General features: G+C 35.3%; 1 protein-coding gene across 14 annotated transcripts in view; it reads left to right on the top strand.

Moving 5' to 3' along the window:
* ZC3H13 (zinc finger CCCH-type containing 13) overlaps positions 1–17,449 on the top strand; it is a 49,604-nt gene that overhangs the window by 8,817 nt on the left and 23,338 nt on the right. For 7 of the 14 annotated variants that reach the window (XM_087756215.1, XM_087756213.1, XM_087756212.1 and 4 more), the window contains 6 exons: positions 3,672–3,783; positions 10,465–10,573; positions 12,841–12,980; positions 13,740–13,900; positions 15,230–15,427; positions 16,827–17,000. In XM_087756215.1, the coding sequence (XP_087612341.1) occupies positions 3,672–3,783; positions 10,465–10,573; positions 12,841–12,980; positions 13,740–13,900; positions 15,230–15,427; positions 16,827–17,000 (894 nt within the window). Of the gene's footprint in view, positions 1–488; positions 556–3,671; positions 3,784–10,464; positions 10,574–10,819; positions 10,901–12,840; positions 12,981–13,739; positions 13,901–15,229; positions 15,428–16,826; positions 17,001–17,449 lie in introns of those variants that run through there. The other 7 variants (XM_087756226.1, XM_087756216.1, XM_087756220.1 and 4 more) reach the window with 6 other exon arrangements.

The following is a 17,449-nucleotide window of genomic DNA, read 5'->3' as shown; positions in this document are numbered from 1 at the left end:
TGTCTACATGTGTTCAGCCAGGCCTGCTGGTGAAATCTTTTGTCTGCTTTGCAAGCAGTTTGATAGGACAAAGCACATCTTGCTGCCTTTCTGTCTTGCCCCTTCAATTTTATACCCATCTGAAATAAATCTAATTGTTAATGGTTTTATCTGACCATAATGCCTTCCATAGTTCAGAACATCACCAGACAGTAGGAAAACTTGACTCTAAAGTGTGAAAGAGACTCTTAAATCTGGTTTCGTTATAACTCCGTTTCAGCATTAATGCTGCCTCTCACAGCATGAATTTTAATCTTGCTGTTATAAAAATAAACCTAGCATGTTTTTACCTATAAAGCTTTCCTGATGAGGATATTAAGAATTCCATAATAGGCCTGCCGGTCTTCCAGGCATCTGAAGTAAGGAGAAGCTATCAAGGAAAGAGCTGTGTGTAAACATGCTATCCCACAAGGAATTTTGCTCTCCTGCTCCACTCATAGATTGCCTGTCTGATCCTCTTCATTCTGGATCATTATACTGGATTTAAAAACCAAACCAAACCAGCAGTAATCTTAGGTAAGAACATGTGGATTTTGAAAGGTTCAAATATTGTTGTATGGGAAACTGAAAAACAGGACAGTGCTTCATGAGCATATAATTATAATATGTACATTATACATTAATAATTGTCATCTGCCTATACGTGCACATGTGTGCAAGCACACACATACACCCCGATATTCTCAGACACGTGTGTTGTAATGTGTGCCTGTTGCTAGGTAGTTGTTCCTGACACTGTGAGAAGCACAGAAGCAAATGGAGGCACTGTTATGAATGTGCATTTCCTAACCAAGCTACTGACTATGGAGAACTGAACTGTTGCAGGAAGTAATGCTGTTTAAAATTACTTAACTGCACTGCTTAAAATTTGAAATTATTAAATTCTGCATTTTAGTCCTTATTGAAAAGATGGGTCCAGCACAAAATATTAAGTCATTAAAGAGAAATTTTTCATTGAGTGGTTTTCTTCTTTCAGTGTACAGGGATAATGCTGTGGAGCCTTTTGCATGAAAGGTTCTACCAGTTGCTGTCTAGCCACATCATCTTAAACTGTAGAGGTAAAATTGTAGTTATCTTGAAATACAGCAGTGTGCATGACCTAGAATAACCAAAGATTCCTTTTGGAGGGGGAGTGGGGGGAAAGTTATGTAGAAAAGAAGCCATTGTGTAAAAATTAGAATTGTGGTACACCTGAAAGAAAAATCAGCTAGTAGACCAGCTTGATTTTCTGTGCATTAAGCCAAAGTATCTGAAAACAGTTACAGCCTCCTGAGTAATTATATCTTAAAATTTGACAAATTTTCAGTCTTGTATTATTAGACTTTTTGAGGGGTTATGATGTTTTTTGGCAAGGAGGGGTAGGATGGTTACCATGACTTCACTCCAGTGTTCTCCTAAAGCTAAAAAAACCACCAAACCCCCAAAACAACAGAACCAAACAAAAAACCACCAACAACCCCCAACCCTGAAGCTATAGCTTTTTTCATTTCTGTGATTTCTTGATAACTTTTGTAATCTTTAAGTAGATTTGAATAATGTTTTAACAAACTAAGGTTTTTTTTTCCTTCCCTCCTGTACTGAAAACGGTGTTAATTGAGGGTGAAACAGTTTGGATGTTTTTTCACTACAGCATATGACCTTTTTAAAAAAAAAAAAAAAAGTACTAAAATATCAGATGTCTCTCTAGAAAGTACATGAGCTGCATTCAGTGTAAGTTCTCTTACTTTCTCCTTCAGCTACTGGGGTTTTTCCTGAAATTGTTCCTCTTGAGGAACAACATTATCTATAATCTTTTTGCCTTTTAAATTAATTTTCAGTTTCACAAATCCAAATCCTTTGTGCCATGGCTGAAATATTATTAAAAATTAAGGCATTGAATTGCCACTTTAATGTTGAAAGACAGTTTATTTGTTGAGGTAGCTGGTGGTTGGAATGCTTTGGAGAGTTTTGGTAATACAAAGGAATTATCTTTCTAAGATGGAGGGAGGGAAAAAAAAAATACCTTGAATACCTTTGCTAAAGCCAGACACTTTAAAGATGATATAATCATGCATGCAAAGAAGATAACTTGTTTATGTTTGTATGCTGGATATTATTTGATCTTTCTTAGTGCTGAAGGAAGCAGCACGCTACTGTTTTGTACCTTTCCTCTGATCTAGATTGACCTGTATTTACAACTTCATGAATTAAATGCATTTAAAAATGAGAGCAGTCACTGGTCTTTTTCTTCTTAGATCCTAAGACACTTAACCTTATGATGCAGTTTAAAGAATTAAATATAGATAACATTGCAAAAGAGGAAGTGGAAACCAATTACTGTTTTTTCAAATATGCACAAGTTGAAAATGAAATGATATTAATTTAGATATTTTTATGCGTAAACTGTGAAAGATAGTTTACCCTTTGTGTATTATGTGACAGAGGAAGGGTGGGAGAAACAACACTTTCTAAATGGAAACCCTAATTCAGTCTGAAAAACAAAACAAATGCAAATTTCATTATTCAAATATTATATATAGCTCTTCTAATCACCTAAGGCAGCATCAGTATCCCTTTATGATTCTTTAGTGAAAAATGATAGGTACAGATCCAGTACTTTCACACAACCATTTCACAGAAGAATCTGTAATTACGGCTAACAGCCATCACAGAAGTACCAAACTCAATATCAAGCCAGATTTATATGAAGAGAAAATGTATTGTCCTGAATTGAAAGATCATTTGAAACAGCTCCTACACCCCCTTTTTTTAGGAAGTTGTTTGAATGCAAGAGTTGTTCTCTTTTAACCCATAAGGGATAAATGAACTTGTGAATCCGTACTAAGAGGTGACAAAATTATATAGATGTCTTGTGGTAGTGTAGGATGTTCCTCTCCCTTCCCACATCACAGTAATACCTTTTACAGATAATATACCTTAAAGTTGCATGACTAGTAGAGTTCATCCAATATTTTGTAATTAAATAATGAAATAATTATGTTACTGCAAGATGGAAAATGGAGGAGGCCTCCAAGAGTGAATTTCTGGTGCATGGACTTGCAACAGTGGTTTTTTTGTGTGGCAGTCTCACCAAGGCCATGGGAGGATGGCACCTAGGTCACGTTGTCTCCACTTGCAGGCTTCATCCGTATTCAGAGTTGTGCTTCTGTGTGACTATCATTGCTAGTCTACAGTAGTTTGACTCTGCATTAATTGTATTTTTTTATATATATAAAAATATGTATTATATCTATATATTAAAATTGGTGCAGCTTAGAATACGGAGAAGGCTAAAGATATCTTGAAGGACTTGGTAGGAGTGATTGTGAAACACATTTGCATGATGGTCAGAAAAAGAGTTTTTCTGGATAAGATCACCTGACTGATCTAGAGTAGTAACTGAGTCATGCCATATATACATACAAGTAGGTTTTCTTCTTAGAGTCAAGGCTTCCTTGATGTTCGGAAAGAGCTGGTTTTTTAGAATGCTTAAGCCCATTTGAATGGAATATTTTTTTATTCATTCACTTCACTTCTGGGTGGGAGGTTTAGATCTTTCTGTATATACTAATAAAAAATAATTAAAAGACAGATTGTATTCCTTTAAAAATAGTCCCGTAGAACCGGTTATATTATGTTTCTGTATTATACAGGTCACCAGAAAGACCCACTGGAGATCTTCGGGAAAGAATGAAGAACAAACGTCAAGACGTTGAGGCAGAGCCACAGAAACGAAGTACAGAGGAATCGTCCTCTCCTGTTAGGGTAAGAATGGAGTTTGCAGAACTCCAGAATCCCTCAGTAGCAATTGGGCAGTGTGTCCTAGAAACTTGATCATGGTGACTTGTAATATTTAAAATGTTTTAATGAACTGATAATTTTGTACGTAGCATGTGGCATATTTTATTATGAAGTGTCTTAACAATTGTATTATTTTGCAATTTTATAGCACTTTCTGGTCTTTTGGTTCCCAAAGATTTTATAAATCCCGCAGACTAAAATATGTTATAAATACTGATAAACAGGTGTTTAATAACAGTGCAGAGTCTTTGATGATTACCAAGAAAGTGTATTAACCGTTGTTCCAATCATCCACTATTTTTCTCCCAACACGTATTCATTATTTACATGCATCCTGACTCCAGTTGTTCATCCCAAATTTGCTTTTGATGAGACCATGCAGTTACTGTTGTGCTAGTTCATTTTGCCTTCCTCCTCACATACTCATCAGCCATCCCAACTGCTCACTTTTGGATTTTGCAAAAAATTCATTCATTACCATTCTCATTTTCTAATCATCTTTCTGCAACCCTGTACCCCTCAAATATCAGAAGTTACTTATTTTTAAGTTGTGTTATCTGTTCCTGATGTTACAAACAAATAGGGGCAGAGTTGGTAGTGTGACCCTGCACCTGTGTAACAATATCACCAGTATATTCCTGCGTCATGTTTTTTAAGACCATCTTCGTATGAATAATGATTAAAAGGTTTTATTTGTGAAAAATCGGTTTTGCTTCTGCAGGTATTAACAGCATTCTTTTTTTTTTTTTTTTTTTCCTCTTGGTCTGTTCGTACTTGCTGTGTAAAATGAATTTTTATGTCAGGTGTAAAGAAATCAACAGCAGCTGCTATCATTAAATTAACAGAATGGCTTACCTTCCAATCATGTTTTCAGTTGCTGTTAATTTGTGTAAACTTCCAGTCTTTTTACTCTTCTACTTAAATGTGTTTCTTTTATTTTCTAATAGTTTGAATAAACTGTTCAATTATTGAGTACATGGTTGGTGGGAAAAGTGTTTTTTCCAACCGTTATTAAAAATTTACCGTGACTTCTTCTCTCCTCGTACAACTCTAATTTTGATGTAATTCTTACTTTTGGTTAGTTAACCCTGCTTTTTATAGTGTTCTATTAATGCAATAATAAAATACTCTTAAACAACTAAATCCCAAGTAAAAGTGAACTGGAAGGAGGAATCAAAAGGAATCAGAGAATTAGTGGGTCTGTTAAAGTACCAAAGAATTATTTACAGAATAAGCACACTGTAGAGAAAAAAATACTCTGCTTCAATCTCATAAAACAGAAGGCTGAGGAAACTACTGAGCTTTTGTATTAGTTGCATGGAGGCAACTCTCAAAATATGGGATATCCAAAGAAAATATTCTGGAACAAATAGATGAAGAGGGACAGGTGTCAAGACTTGCATTGCAAAGAACCAGAATATCTAAAAGAACAGAATACTGAAGTGACTGAACTGCTAACAAAAATCTTGCTCCATTGTGAGAGCTACTATTATGGTGGAGCTCTAATATCTGACGTTTCCATCTCTTATTAAAGCTTTTGGGATAACAGAGGAGCTGGATAAGAAATCTTAACTTTTGTTTTGAAATAACGAAAAGTAGCTTGTTCCATAAAAAGTTTCATAATCGTGTTTAAAAAAAAAGAAAGAAAGGAAGAGCAGCACTGTTCCTGCAGACAAAATTAGTGCTTCACCAATCTACTAGCCTGAAACTTTAATGGAGAGTAGTGGCTAAGAGAGAACTGTCTGATACAGGTCAAACCTTAGCTTCTTTTGAAACAAGGCTTTTGAGGCATATAGATAGTCAAAGAATAGCAGGTATTAATATTGTCAGGTTTAGAAGCTAGCTAAGGGCAAAATATTAGATTAATTTCAAATGATGAAGTTACAGAGGATGCTATGGTGCTTCATCTAAAGAGCTGTAACTTTTTAAGAATGTGGAAAAAATGTTGACATCCCAAATGTCAAACTTTGCAGAAGATACGGAAACAGTACTTGAGATTACTAGAGCCTGAGGAATGCAGTAGGAGTTGGTGAAAGATAGTTTTTGGCAGTACAATGGCAGATGAAACTTGGTGTTGACAAGTGCAAGGTAATGCACAATGAAGAAAGTATTTAAAAGAAAAAATCATGAATGAATATTTTAAATGTAACTGAAACCATCCAGTAGAAAAAGAAGTTATTGTGGACAGCTCAATGAAACCATCTGTTCAAAGTGCAGTCACAGTTGCAGAAGCAAACGCTCAAGTATATAAAAATGGAATAGAAAATGATCAATATTATGCTGTAGAAATTCATGGTCCAGTTTCATTTGAAATGCTGTTTGGTTGTGATCACCTGTATGCAAGAAAATACAGTCAACGGTCTTTTTGAAGTGGGCATGGAGGTGAGAAAGAGACTGGAGAGAAGAAAGGCCATGTGGCGAATGCATGTAATGTATGATTGAGAGAATGTAAATTAGATGCGTCATATTCATACTTTATCCCAGTAGAAAGAGTGGCAAATTTGAAAATGACAAGGGGAAATGCTATTTACATTATATATGACAATTCTACCTGATTGCCAGAAGATACAGTCAAAAACCTGACCAGGTTCCACAAAAAGTTGAGACAGTATAACTAGTATAAAATCTTTTTAGAAAAGATTTCTTGTTCTTTGGAGACATAAGATAACTAGTATAATCTGTATGTATTCAGGAAGAAACTTCCTGTATGGACAGCTTATAGAATATATCCCTTATTATTTCTTCATGTCTTGTACTATTATTTTCAGAGACAATATGCTGTGTTATGTAGACAACTACATTGAACTCAGTTGTTTCTATGTTTCTCAGATTTGTGTTTGGAATTATTTCAGCACTGTATGCTAGTGTATCAATTATTATACAAATAATTAGATAAGGTTCCTTCCATTATTGTATTTAGTTGGAAATTTTTGTGTTGAATTTTTCTCTGTATTATGAGAAGGCAGTTACATTGGAGTATATGAAGTATTACCTAAAGTATTACCTGGGAGGTGTGTGTGATTTGGGAGAAACAGAGGGAAGAACTTAATGTACATTTAGGAAAGGTTTTTGTAAGGAATGTGTATCACTTGCTTCATATCTGTGCTTTTTGTCACTGTGGCTTTTGAATATCTCCACTGGAAATGGAAGTCGGCATTCTCTTCCATCTCTGAAAGGGAAACAATACCTGCTCGTGTCAGGGAAACTTCAGATTCGTTTTCTTGTATGCTTGTGTAGTGTGGTAGTAGTTTATACTATAAAGGTATTATACCTAGAGCAAAATAGTACTGTGCTTGCCCAAAAGATTCTAGCTGTAATACATGATAGCTTATTCTAGATTTAAAGGAATCTGTGCTTTTGAATTAGTTTATATTGCTGCTGCATGTACATGTGCTGATAAGGCTGAAACTGAAGCTTCTGCCTTGTAAGAATTGTAGGTTGTAAGAGTCTTATAAATATTCTCTCCATCGGTGTTGGCAAAATAACACTTCTTGGCTAGAAGCATGTTTTGCAGACTGGATGAGTCCAAACTCTTCTGGCTGTAGAGGGGAATTCATTCAAGTAGACATCAAGTCTTGTGCTGTAGAGTGCTGATCATATCTTATGGGGTGTGGAACTTCAACTTAAGTAGACATTAAATTAAATAAAATATCACAGAATTCAGCCATAGTGTCGTATTTTTTTTTCCTTTCTTAAGTAACATTTCTCCTGAACGTCAACATTAAACTGTAATCATCTATTCAACACATGTAAATAGTTTAACTGTGAGCACATACCAGAAAACAGCATAGACAAAGTCTACTAAGTTGTTGTTTACTCTTAGGACAATCTACAGTATTTTTTTAGTAAATAATTATATTATTATGGAAGTGTATTGTTTCTCATCTAGTAAATGGCATTTTTTCAGAGTCTGCAGAGAAATAGTTTACAAGTGTGGCTGAAGTGGATACAGCATCTTCAAGTACAAGTGAAAGACATGCTATTGTCCTTTAGGAGCTTGACTTATTTTATTCTTGGCTTATTAAGGGAGAGATGAAAAAAAACTGTAAAGTACAAAAAGGTCTACAAGGATATGAAGGAAATATTTACTTCCCATAGTATGAGGGAATTAAATGCGTTGTAAGTGGAACAAGTACAATAGAAGGAATATGTTGAAGACTTCTCAATGAGAAAATTCGAATGTGTTCTAAACCATCATAACTTAAATTCTTGATTTGCGTGCCCCAGGAAAATATACTCAATTTCTAAACTGAGATTTGTTTTTCAAAGTGCAACATTACCAGAATCTTTTTTCCTGACAACTAAACTGAAGTAATTTAGTGCATGAACGGGCTCGGATCAAGTTGTCCTGACTTGTAAAACAGCATGCTTGCATAAAAACTGTCTATTCCCTTCCCCTATATTCAATAATTCAATAAAATTCCTTTCATAGATGTTTTTGTTCTCGGTTCTTCTGTAGAAGTATGATTGTGCCACTACTGAATCTCTCCACTGAAAGGAGAAAATACAGGGTGTTTCAAGATGCTTGTGTTTGGTTGTAAGTTTGGAGCTGTAGGCAAGATAAATACAGGTTGTGTAGTATTTTTAACATGGGTTATTAAATTGGTCTTGAAGCGTTCTGGCTTATCTGCACGTTCTCTGCCAACAAGTTATTTGGGGAATTCGTTTTAAGAAGTTTTTTGAAATCGGTATATAGAGGCTGTCCTAACGTGTATTTCAGTTTGCTAGTAACAAATAGTGTTGAATTCATAGAAACTAGTATTTGTATTTAAGAAATTATGTTTATTGTTTGTTTATATGGTAGGAATTAGTTGGAGTATATAGCAGAAGTACACAAGTTTAATAGAACAGACTGCCTTCAAGAAGGGCAGTCTAGAAAAATTAAGATACTCTAAGAAAAAAAAGAATGGTTGCAGGAGAGGCCTGTTGATAAAGTTACAGATTTTCAGATCTCATCAGAGTAATTTTCTTTTAAAGTAACTTGCTTTGGAGCGTAGTACAATTCTTGCTCTTGGACTGAAATGCCTTTAGCACATGTTGTGATGATGCCTTAGTTGATGTAGACTTGTCTGCAGTTTATGTCAGCAACAACATGACTTGATAGGCTAGGATCTTGTGCATCATTTTAGAGATCCTGTCATGAAATGGAGAAAAATAACTTTTTTTTTTTCCCTTATTATACAAGCTGCTTTAAATTAAACATGACAAAAATTAGTTCCTTTAATGTGAAGTTCCTTTCGTGTTATATAGCAACCGGTCAGTTTTTTCCAAACCTTCTAAGACTTTGAATGTGATATACTGAATGCATCAAGATGAGAGGCTTGAAGATAACTGTGTTGAAGCATCTGTTCTAGTTCACTAGGTAAAATAAATGCAGTACTTGTTCTGTCATCATTTACATCATTAAACTAGAGATAAGATTTTAACATTGTTAGTGAATAAAAAGGGATAGTTGAATTTTAGTCACTTGGGAGTGACTATCCACAATGTTACGTTATTTCCTTACTGTGTTTCTAAGGTGATATTAAGCATTTAAATTAAGTAGAGATCTAAGTCCTAATAAGGAATAGCTAGTGAAATTCTCGGGCATCTCCTTTTCTTGGCATAAAAACAAAGGTTCCTACACTGAAGAAACCCCAAAAGGCAAACGAAGGCACTATGGGAGGTGAGAACAAAAGGGATATGGGGCAGACTTTCATTATTTGCTCTTTCTGGTTTCCTACTTAATAAATTAACCTGAGATACTTCTGAGCTTGAATGTTCTTTTTTTGCAAATAGTGAAAAAACTTCATCCTGTACTCCCCTTGAGCCCAGGTAGATTATTTGGAGAATGTCAGTTCAGCAGAGGCAATGATGGAACTGTGCAGCTTTACTACTGGAATTTAGCAGGGGGAGAAGCGCAGCACAGGTTCAGTTGCCTTATGAAATTATCTTCTTTCCTGTAAGAAATAGTCTCTGGCTTCCTTAGGTGTCCACAGGACCATCTGCCACATGCAAAATGGGTGCTACTGCAACAGTTAGACTTGTCTAATAACTCGGGGCCAGTGAAAGTTCAAATATAAAGCTGTCAACAAAACTTGATTCCAGTGTGTTGCTTTAGACTTTTTTCCCCCCTTCCTTCTGCCAGCCAAGGGTCTCCATTTTTTTATTTTATTATCCCCCTTCCATTCTTTATCCTCTGGAGAGTTAAATGGTTCAGCTTCTGAGGCTCATCTACCTTGCATATAAATATTCTTATTTACAGCTGAGAATTCTTACTCCAGCTGTTAAAATTATACTCTTTAAATGTTCATTAAACTTCTGGTCTTAAGAACTTGATCTGTTCTTTCGGTTCCTGTTTTAAACTTTATTCTCTGATACATGCTCGCTTCTTGCCCTGCCTTTAAACCGTCTTATTTTATGAATCCTTTCTTCTCTTTTCCCCATCTGCTGTTTGCATACTGATTATATGAAATTGCTTTAGAACATGTTGGCTGTGGGGTCTCTGCTTATTTAAGAAGGTATTTGTTCAACAGGCTAAGGGAGAAAATGCTTTTTGTACTATAAAAAAGAAACAGACAAAATACCATGTAAAATATACCTGCTTCTTCAGGCTTCTTTTAAAATAAAGTTGTTTACTCTAATGCAGCATTTTTCCCTTTATAGAAAGAGTCTTCACGAGGAAGACATAGAGAAAAGGAGGATATCAAAATTACAAAGGAGAGAACACCAGAAAGTGAAGAGGAAAATGGGGATTGGGAAACAAATAGAGAAGGTAAGTATAATTAAACTAATGGTCTCCCTACAGCTCAAAGAATTGCAAGATTACTGGGCTGTATGTAAAGCAGAATGCTTAAAGATTTTGTCTTAAAGCAGAATACTTTTATGCAGTAGCCAGTAATGTTTATTTTTGGAGGAGAGCAAAGAAGCAATCTGAGTTGGACTGCTACAATGGTAAAACCAACTTATTTTAAAAACGCATGCTTTTTTTTTTTTTTTTTTTTTCTTTTTGACTCCTCAGACAACAAGGAACTTGGTCATAGGCTACTCCATGGCTGAACCTTTCACATAGACCACTAATTGAATCCAGGTTACATCCAAAGTAATTTTGAAACTGCTCAGGAGAGAGCATAATTCCTTTGCATTCAAAAGTTAGCAGGTTTTTGTTGCATAATTTGTAATGGTGTGAACTGTCTCATTGACAAGGGCTCCATTAGAACGGGTATAACAACAGCTGAAGGTAGCAATCGGTGAACTCTTTATATTTAGAATACACTCGAAGAGTAGCAAGAGTCTTGCGTTACTTTCTGTAGTCGATTTTGTTTGGGTCGTGGTTTTTTTGTTTGCTTTGTTTTTTTATTTAATGGTTAAAAGGTGATTTCATTGTCCTTGTTGATAATACTCATGTTTAATATGCAGACAGTTGAGGAGAAGACTCTTTATTTTCTCCCCTCTCTCCTGAGTTTCACTTTTGTTAGAGACCAAGTTCACCTCACAGTGAAATTATGGCAACTTCTAATGAACTGTGGTATTTATGTAGTTTTGTAAGTGTCAGTGTTACAGAAGTAGTTACAGTATTGCAAGAGAAGATGGGAATCCTGATCCATTCTGAGTGAATTCGGGTATAATGAATGTGTTTGCAATAAAGTATACAACAAGTTGTTTGTGGGATGGAGCTCCTCTGTAAATTTCGTTAAGTAGGTAGCTTTTCTACAGTATGTGCTGTAAGTGTTGCAAATATTGTTTTGCTGTGTCTTCTGCACAATACCTGAATAGAAAAGTAATGATAATATATTTTGACTTCTTTCTAAATTTTGTTTTCAGCATGATTTAAGAAACATTGACCCATGACATGTATGCATGGAAATAGAATCTAAGTCAAAAAAGTTTGGAACATAAAAACCTCAAGATCTATATAAATGTATAGTAAGAATGTCTTAAGTCTTAGACACTGAGGCTTTCAGCTTGAGAATTATGATTTTTTCAAAATGGTGTTGATCATAGCTATGTGGATGAAGTAGAATTACTGTCTGTTAAGTTCTAGTGAGTGCTGTATAAGCAGACAGATGGACTGGGAAAGAACCTATGCTGTTAGGAACTGCACCTCTCTATAAGCTGTTCCCATGCATTCATGACACATGAAAGAAATTTGTAGACTGAGTTTAGTTCTTGCAAAACCCTTATTTAGTTCCTGTGTGTAGGAAGGGGAGTGAAAGCTAATGACTTTTTAATGAAGTCATCTTTTCTCTGACAGTTATTTTCCTAAAGTGCTTTTTGAGCATTAGACTTAAATAGCCATAAACAAAATAAGAAATGTAAACAGTGAGTAAAACTGCTTTAATTTTCAGTAAGATTTCAGTTGCAAGGCTTGAAGCGTATGATATTAACTAGCCATGACTTAATGAAAAAGTGAGAGAAATAGCACCTTTTCTGATGTGAAAACCAAACAGTAATAATGTTTTAAAAACAGAAATAAACTCTTGAAGTGTGCATTTATGCTATGAAAGAGGTCATACAGACCTCTTTTTTTTTTTTTTTTAACATTTTAAAATCAATTTGTAGATGTAATTAAGTATATAAATTGATTTGTGGGATACTCTATTAAACAAAATCCTCTAATATCGTGCATCTCTTTAAATCTGTTTCATGTGAGGTTTCCCAATTAAGTAGCGCTCTACATATTTCTGGTCTTTGTGAAGACAAACTCTTTTAATTTTTTTTGTTATTTAAATATAAATAAATGGATTACTGAGTTTCCCTTGCTACCTCAGCTTAATAATTGATGCAAGTCTCTGAAAGAAGTTAAGGTGGGTTTTTTTTAATGAAGTTTAAGAATTTAATTGCAGGTTGTACGGAACTAACTGGAGTTATTTCAGGTTTACATACATAATTGGAGAAGAGATTTGGCTTAGCTTTATTGATCCATTCATGCAGTGCTTAAAAGTCATGGAAATATTTATGCTTGGCATCCAGTTTGCTAAATATTATTATTTATTTCATATGTAATTGTTTACTAATATGTTTACTTTTTTAAAAATAAAGACTCTGATAATGGAGATGTTAATTATGATTATGATCATGAGCTGTCTTTGGAAATGAAGCGCCAAAAGATTCAGAGAGAACTCATGAAGTTGGAACAGGAAAACATGGAGAAACGAGAGGAAATAGTCATTAAAAAGGAGGTTTGTATTACATAACTGTGAAATTAAAAAAATAAGTCATCAGCCACTTCATAGGCTTCTAATTGTTTCCTGGAAGACTTGAGCTTTCTGGGCTACAAATGCACTATTGTGTTACATAGTAGTAAATAACTGGCACGTGTATAACTTAGTATGTGACTTGGATATTAGTTGTGAGTATCTGGTCAATCATCCAGCACCATAACCAAGTTTTCTGCTTTGTGAAGTCAGCTGTTGAATGAGTAGGATTTAATGCATTTTAATGATATAAAACTAATAAGACCTTTAACAGAGAAGACGTAGAAGAAAACACAAGGCATTTGTGAAGCTCCTTTTCCAACATGTCTTGTAGTAACAGAGTAGAGTGACAGAGGCCAAGCTGTAAGTGTTAGAAACCCTACGATTTTGGGGAAGATTTTAAAAGAAAAAAAAAAAAGAAAAAAAAAAAAGGCCTGAAAGGAGGTCTTCCTTTTTCAGACAAACTTGAGTGCTAACTGGGAGCATGCTGATTTTAAACTTTTAGTTACAGTTTTTGTAATGTATTACAGTGCATTATCTTTCTTCCCCCACCCTTTTCCTGTTGTCTTCCTTTTATAGTGTTCTTTGAAGAGAATGTGGTTAGTTTATTTGAGGTAGATGTGTACATGGTTAAGATCTCATATGTAGACTGTTACTGAATTTACATATTTGACATGTATATCAGCATACAGGTAAGCTTTTGGGCATCAATATCTTACCGGTTAATATCTTCTTTTCCTCAAGATTTCTCCAGAGGTGGTTAGATCTAAATTATCACCATCGCCATCACCAAGAAAGTCTAGCAAATCTCCAAAACGAAGATCCAGTCCCAAATCATCATCTTCAGCTAGTAAGAAAGAGAAGAAAGCATCTACTGTATCTTCCCCACTTTTGGATCAGCAAAGGTCAGTGTGTAGATACATCTTGCAAGAAAGTGAGAACAGAGAACCACACTGATTTTTGATTACTGGGGTTTTCATAATTAATATGTTTTTTTATTTTCTTTGCTTTCAGGACTTTCGATTATATAACTTTAGGGGAAGGTCTCTAAATTGTGCACTGTGAATCATCTTTTGCAGAAAATTGTTACATGCATGTAGTTGTCAGTTGATTAATTTCATGATTTACAAGCAGGTCTGTCTTTTTGAATGAGTGTCCAGAGTCTCTGGGAGGTGATGAGGAAACATAAACCATTAAAAAGTGGGAAGCAGTTTTATTTGAGATGCTGCAGCCTGTGATATAGCTCCTCTTAAACTGAAGTGAAACGTTTAAAATTTGACCAACTGCACAGTTTCTTGGTATTGCATATTGCTGTTCAGGAAATAAATTCCCTGCCTTGAAAGTCATACACTCTCAGTTCAGGAGGGGAAAAGAAGTGGGGGATGTGGCGGGGAAGGAAAAAAAGTAAGGACAAGGTATGTGAAAATCACAGGAAGTTCAAACTGGGCACCTTGCCACAAAAAGTCAATCTCCAAAACTCATTTCTAAGTTCTTGCTGGCTGCAGGACCTTTTGAATCACTGTTTGCAGCTTTTAAATAGGAAAGAAATTACTGCAGCAGTGTAAGCAGACAAGTCTGTATTTGCTAAGCAAAACCCCCCTTTAAAATAGGGACAAAACCATGTTGTTTCTGCTACGAGAAAGTACAGAGTGGGCTAGTATGCTACTGACATTCAATATGCAGTGATACCTACTTTAATAGGGTTTATGTCAATGGTAGTTTGTATGGAAAAATATATACTGTTTCATATTGTGAGATGCATATTCAAAAATATTTGAATGCTTTATCCCGTGTCAGGTTGTTAACATTAAATTGAAGACATGAGTTGTTCTAGTCATTTTGTGTATGTGATTGGGGTATTGCATTGTAGAAGTGGGAGTCGAAACAGATAAGATACTCTGTAGACTTCTGGTCCTCTGATGGGTGCAGTTCAAGCAAGGGCATTTTAACTTTGAAAACTGGGTCTGTCTGAATGGGAGCAATTCCTATTTTTGTTCACTTTCTTCAGAAATAAAGGTTATAAATGGGAGAGCTTAATGTGATTTTTTTACCATCTGCATTCACCCTTCAGTCACGTACAGTTATTGAACGCTGCTTGCTAATGGAGTGGTGAATCCTATCCTAAAAGCTTCAAGGCCCTTTACGTTACAACTTTCCTGCCAACATCTGAGAAATCATTATTTGAAATAGTTGGCAGTCCTTCATTTTTACCCCTCCTGTTAATTTATCTCTAGGAGTTCTAAAAGTAACCAGAGTAAAAAGAAAGGTCCTCGTACCCCTAGTCCTCCTCCTCCAGTACAAGAGGAAACTCCCCTGGGGAAAAAACACAAAGAAAAACATAAAGCAAAAGAACGCTCAGAAGAAAAGGCAAGGGAAGTGAAAGAGAGAGGGCGTGACTTTGAAAGGCACAAGGAGAAAAAAGAAAAGCAGAGGTAAGTTATGTTGCATTATTAGCTTTTAACATTAATGTAACCTTGCTTTTAAAGTTATCTTTTATAGAACACTGAATAATAAGGGATTTATACCTGCTTTGCCAACAACCTTTTCCATACTCATTAAATATTTTAAGCATGTTACATAGATGGATTGATAGACTATAACTAACAGATTGGTAGGTTCTAATTACATAATTTAGTAAGTTTGTAAAATGCCCTTTTGAAAGATTTGTTACTTTTCAGGAAGTTGGACCTTCACCAATGGAGCAATTCATTTGCCAAAATCTTTATCAAAGTCGTTCACTTGTCTGCTTGCCTGCTCTTCTGAAATCTTAGAGGACTAATATCTTTCTAAATTGGCAGTGGCACATTTAAACTCTCGCTAATCTTCAGTAGGTTAAAAGTATTTCTGAAGTAGTCAGAGACTACTGCAATTTTAGAATTACTTCACTTTTGCATCTCTCTCTCTTTCTCTCAAATGGTGGACTAATATGACTATTCCCATTATTTTCTGAAGCGTAGGTATCCATTTAAGTTGAAAAATACATCATCTGCATTTTTAAGTCCTGTATTCCCTTGATGAAAATTACATGTTCGTAAGTGTTTGCTTTGTAACTGGCATAGCAAAGACTAAGGAGTGGAAGACCAGTGAATTGTGTATTTTTAATTGATTAAATAAATTACACCATTCTTACTTTAAAATATATTATTTCCCTCATGTTTACACACTCCATTACTAGAAGGAGGTCATAAGCAGTAGAAAAGAATGTTCTAGGTAGTGCTGAAAGGATCAAGAAAGTACTTGGCTTATCATTGTACTATAATCGGGTATTGCTGTGGTGACTACAGCCTTTCATTTAAGTGTTGGTTTTTTGTCTTTTTTTCCTGAACAATATAAATTAAGAAATAATGTCAAGTCTTCATGATGTACAGTAGGTGAAATAATTGAAGGTTCTGCCAGATCTCTTTAATTAATTTGCAGCTGTGATTAGTGTTTGAAAATGCCTGTGAGCTTGAGGCTTCTTAAATAAAGTTCTGACATTACAGAAATTTTTAAATAGGGTAGCAAGATAATTCTCCATTGATAGGAATTCTGTTTCACTGCCACGTGAAATATTAGGTAAAATTACAAGAATATATTTTTGGTTTTACCATATTCTAGTTTTGTATTTTATAGTCCAGTGATTAGCGAGAAATTTAGTGCATATCTTGCATTCTTGAGTTTTGCTAGCTTAAGGTAAATTCATATATGAAATTATAGATGGAACAAATGATTCTACAAGATAGTTCTTGATCTTTTAAGCACAGCTTCTGTCTTGTCTCTGTTTGTAATTTCTTAGAAATGTACTAATGCCATATTACACCTCTTAAACAAGCTGCTGTTTATGTTTCCCAGGGATCCCTCTGAAAGCTCCCATAGACAGAAGCGTTCTCCTAGTCCTGCAGATCATTCTGGCAGTAATTCTTCCCCTTCCAGGGAGTATTCACCACCTGCTGCAAGGCGAAGACAAACCTCCCGAGCTCCAGCCAAGTCAACCACTCACAAACATAACTTCTCACCCTCTCGCAGGTGGGAAGTCAATTGCATGGATTTTATTTCCATGAATAGTTCTAGATTAGAAGCTTCCTCTGTTGGTTTGACTACTTGTTTGTATGTGTTTGTTGTGGGTATGTGTATGCCTCAAACACTTGAGCTCTGAGACTTTTTTTTTTTTGCCAAGTTACTACATTGAGAGTATCTGTCATGGCAAGAGCACAAGTCATGGTGCAGGCTTCCAATTATCAGTTCCTCTCAAATATTTTGGCTTCAGGTGGAACTTCAGAAGTCTGATATGAGACATAGTCAGTCTGTGATCCTTTGGGAACTTTTTTTTTTCCTTCCTCACCTTCCCGCTTCTTAAAAAGTAGAAAATGTGAGAAGTCTTCTATTTTGGAGATGGGGAAGGAGCAGAGTTTCTCCGTTCTAAAATGGGTAAGGTGATACACAGATCCTGGCTCTACACGTCTATCCTGAAAATC

This window comes from Nipponia nippon, unplaced genomic scaffold, assembly GCF_047370975.1.
Source record: "Nipponia nippon isolate SJK-2023a ecotype South Korea unplaced genomic scaffold, ASM4737097v1 scaffold_2, whole genome shotgun sequence".
NCBI classification, from domain to species: Eukaryota; Metazoa; Chordata; class Aves; order Pelecaniformes; family Threskiornithidae; genus Nipponia; species Nipponia nippon.
Note: the sequence above shows the minus strand (reverse complement) of the source record. Positions and strands in the feature narration are given on the sequence as shown.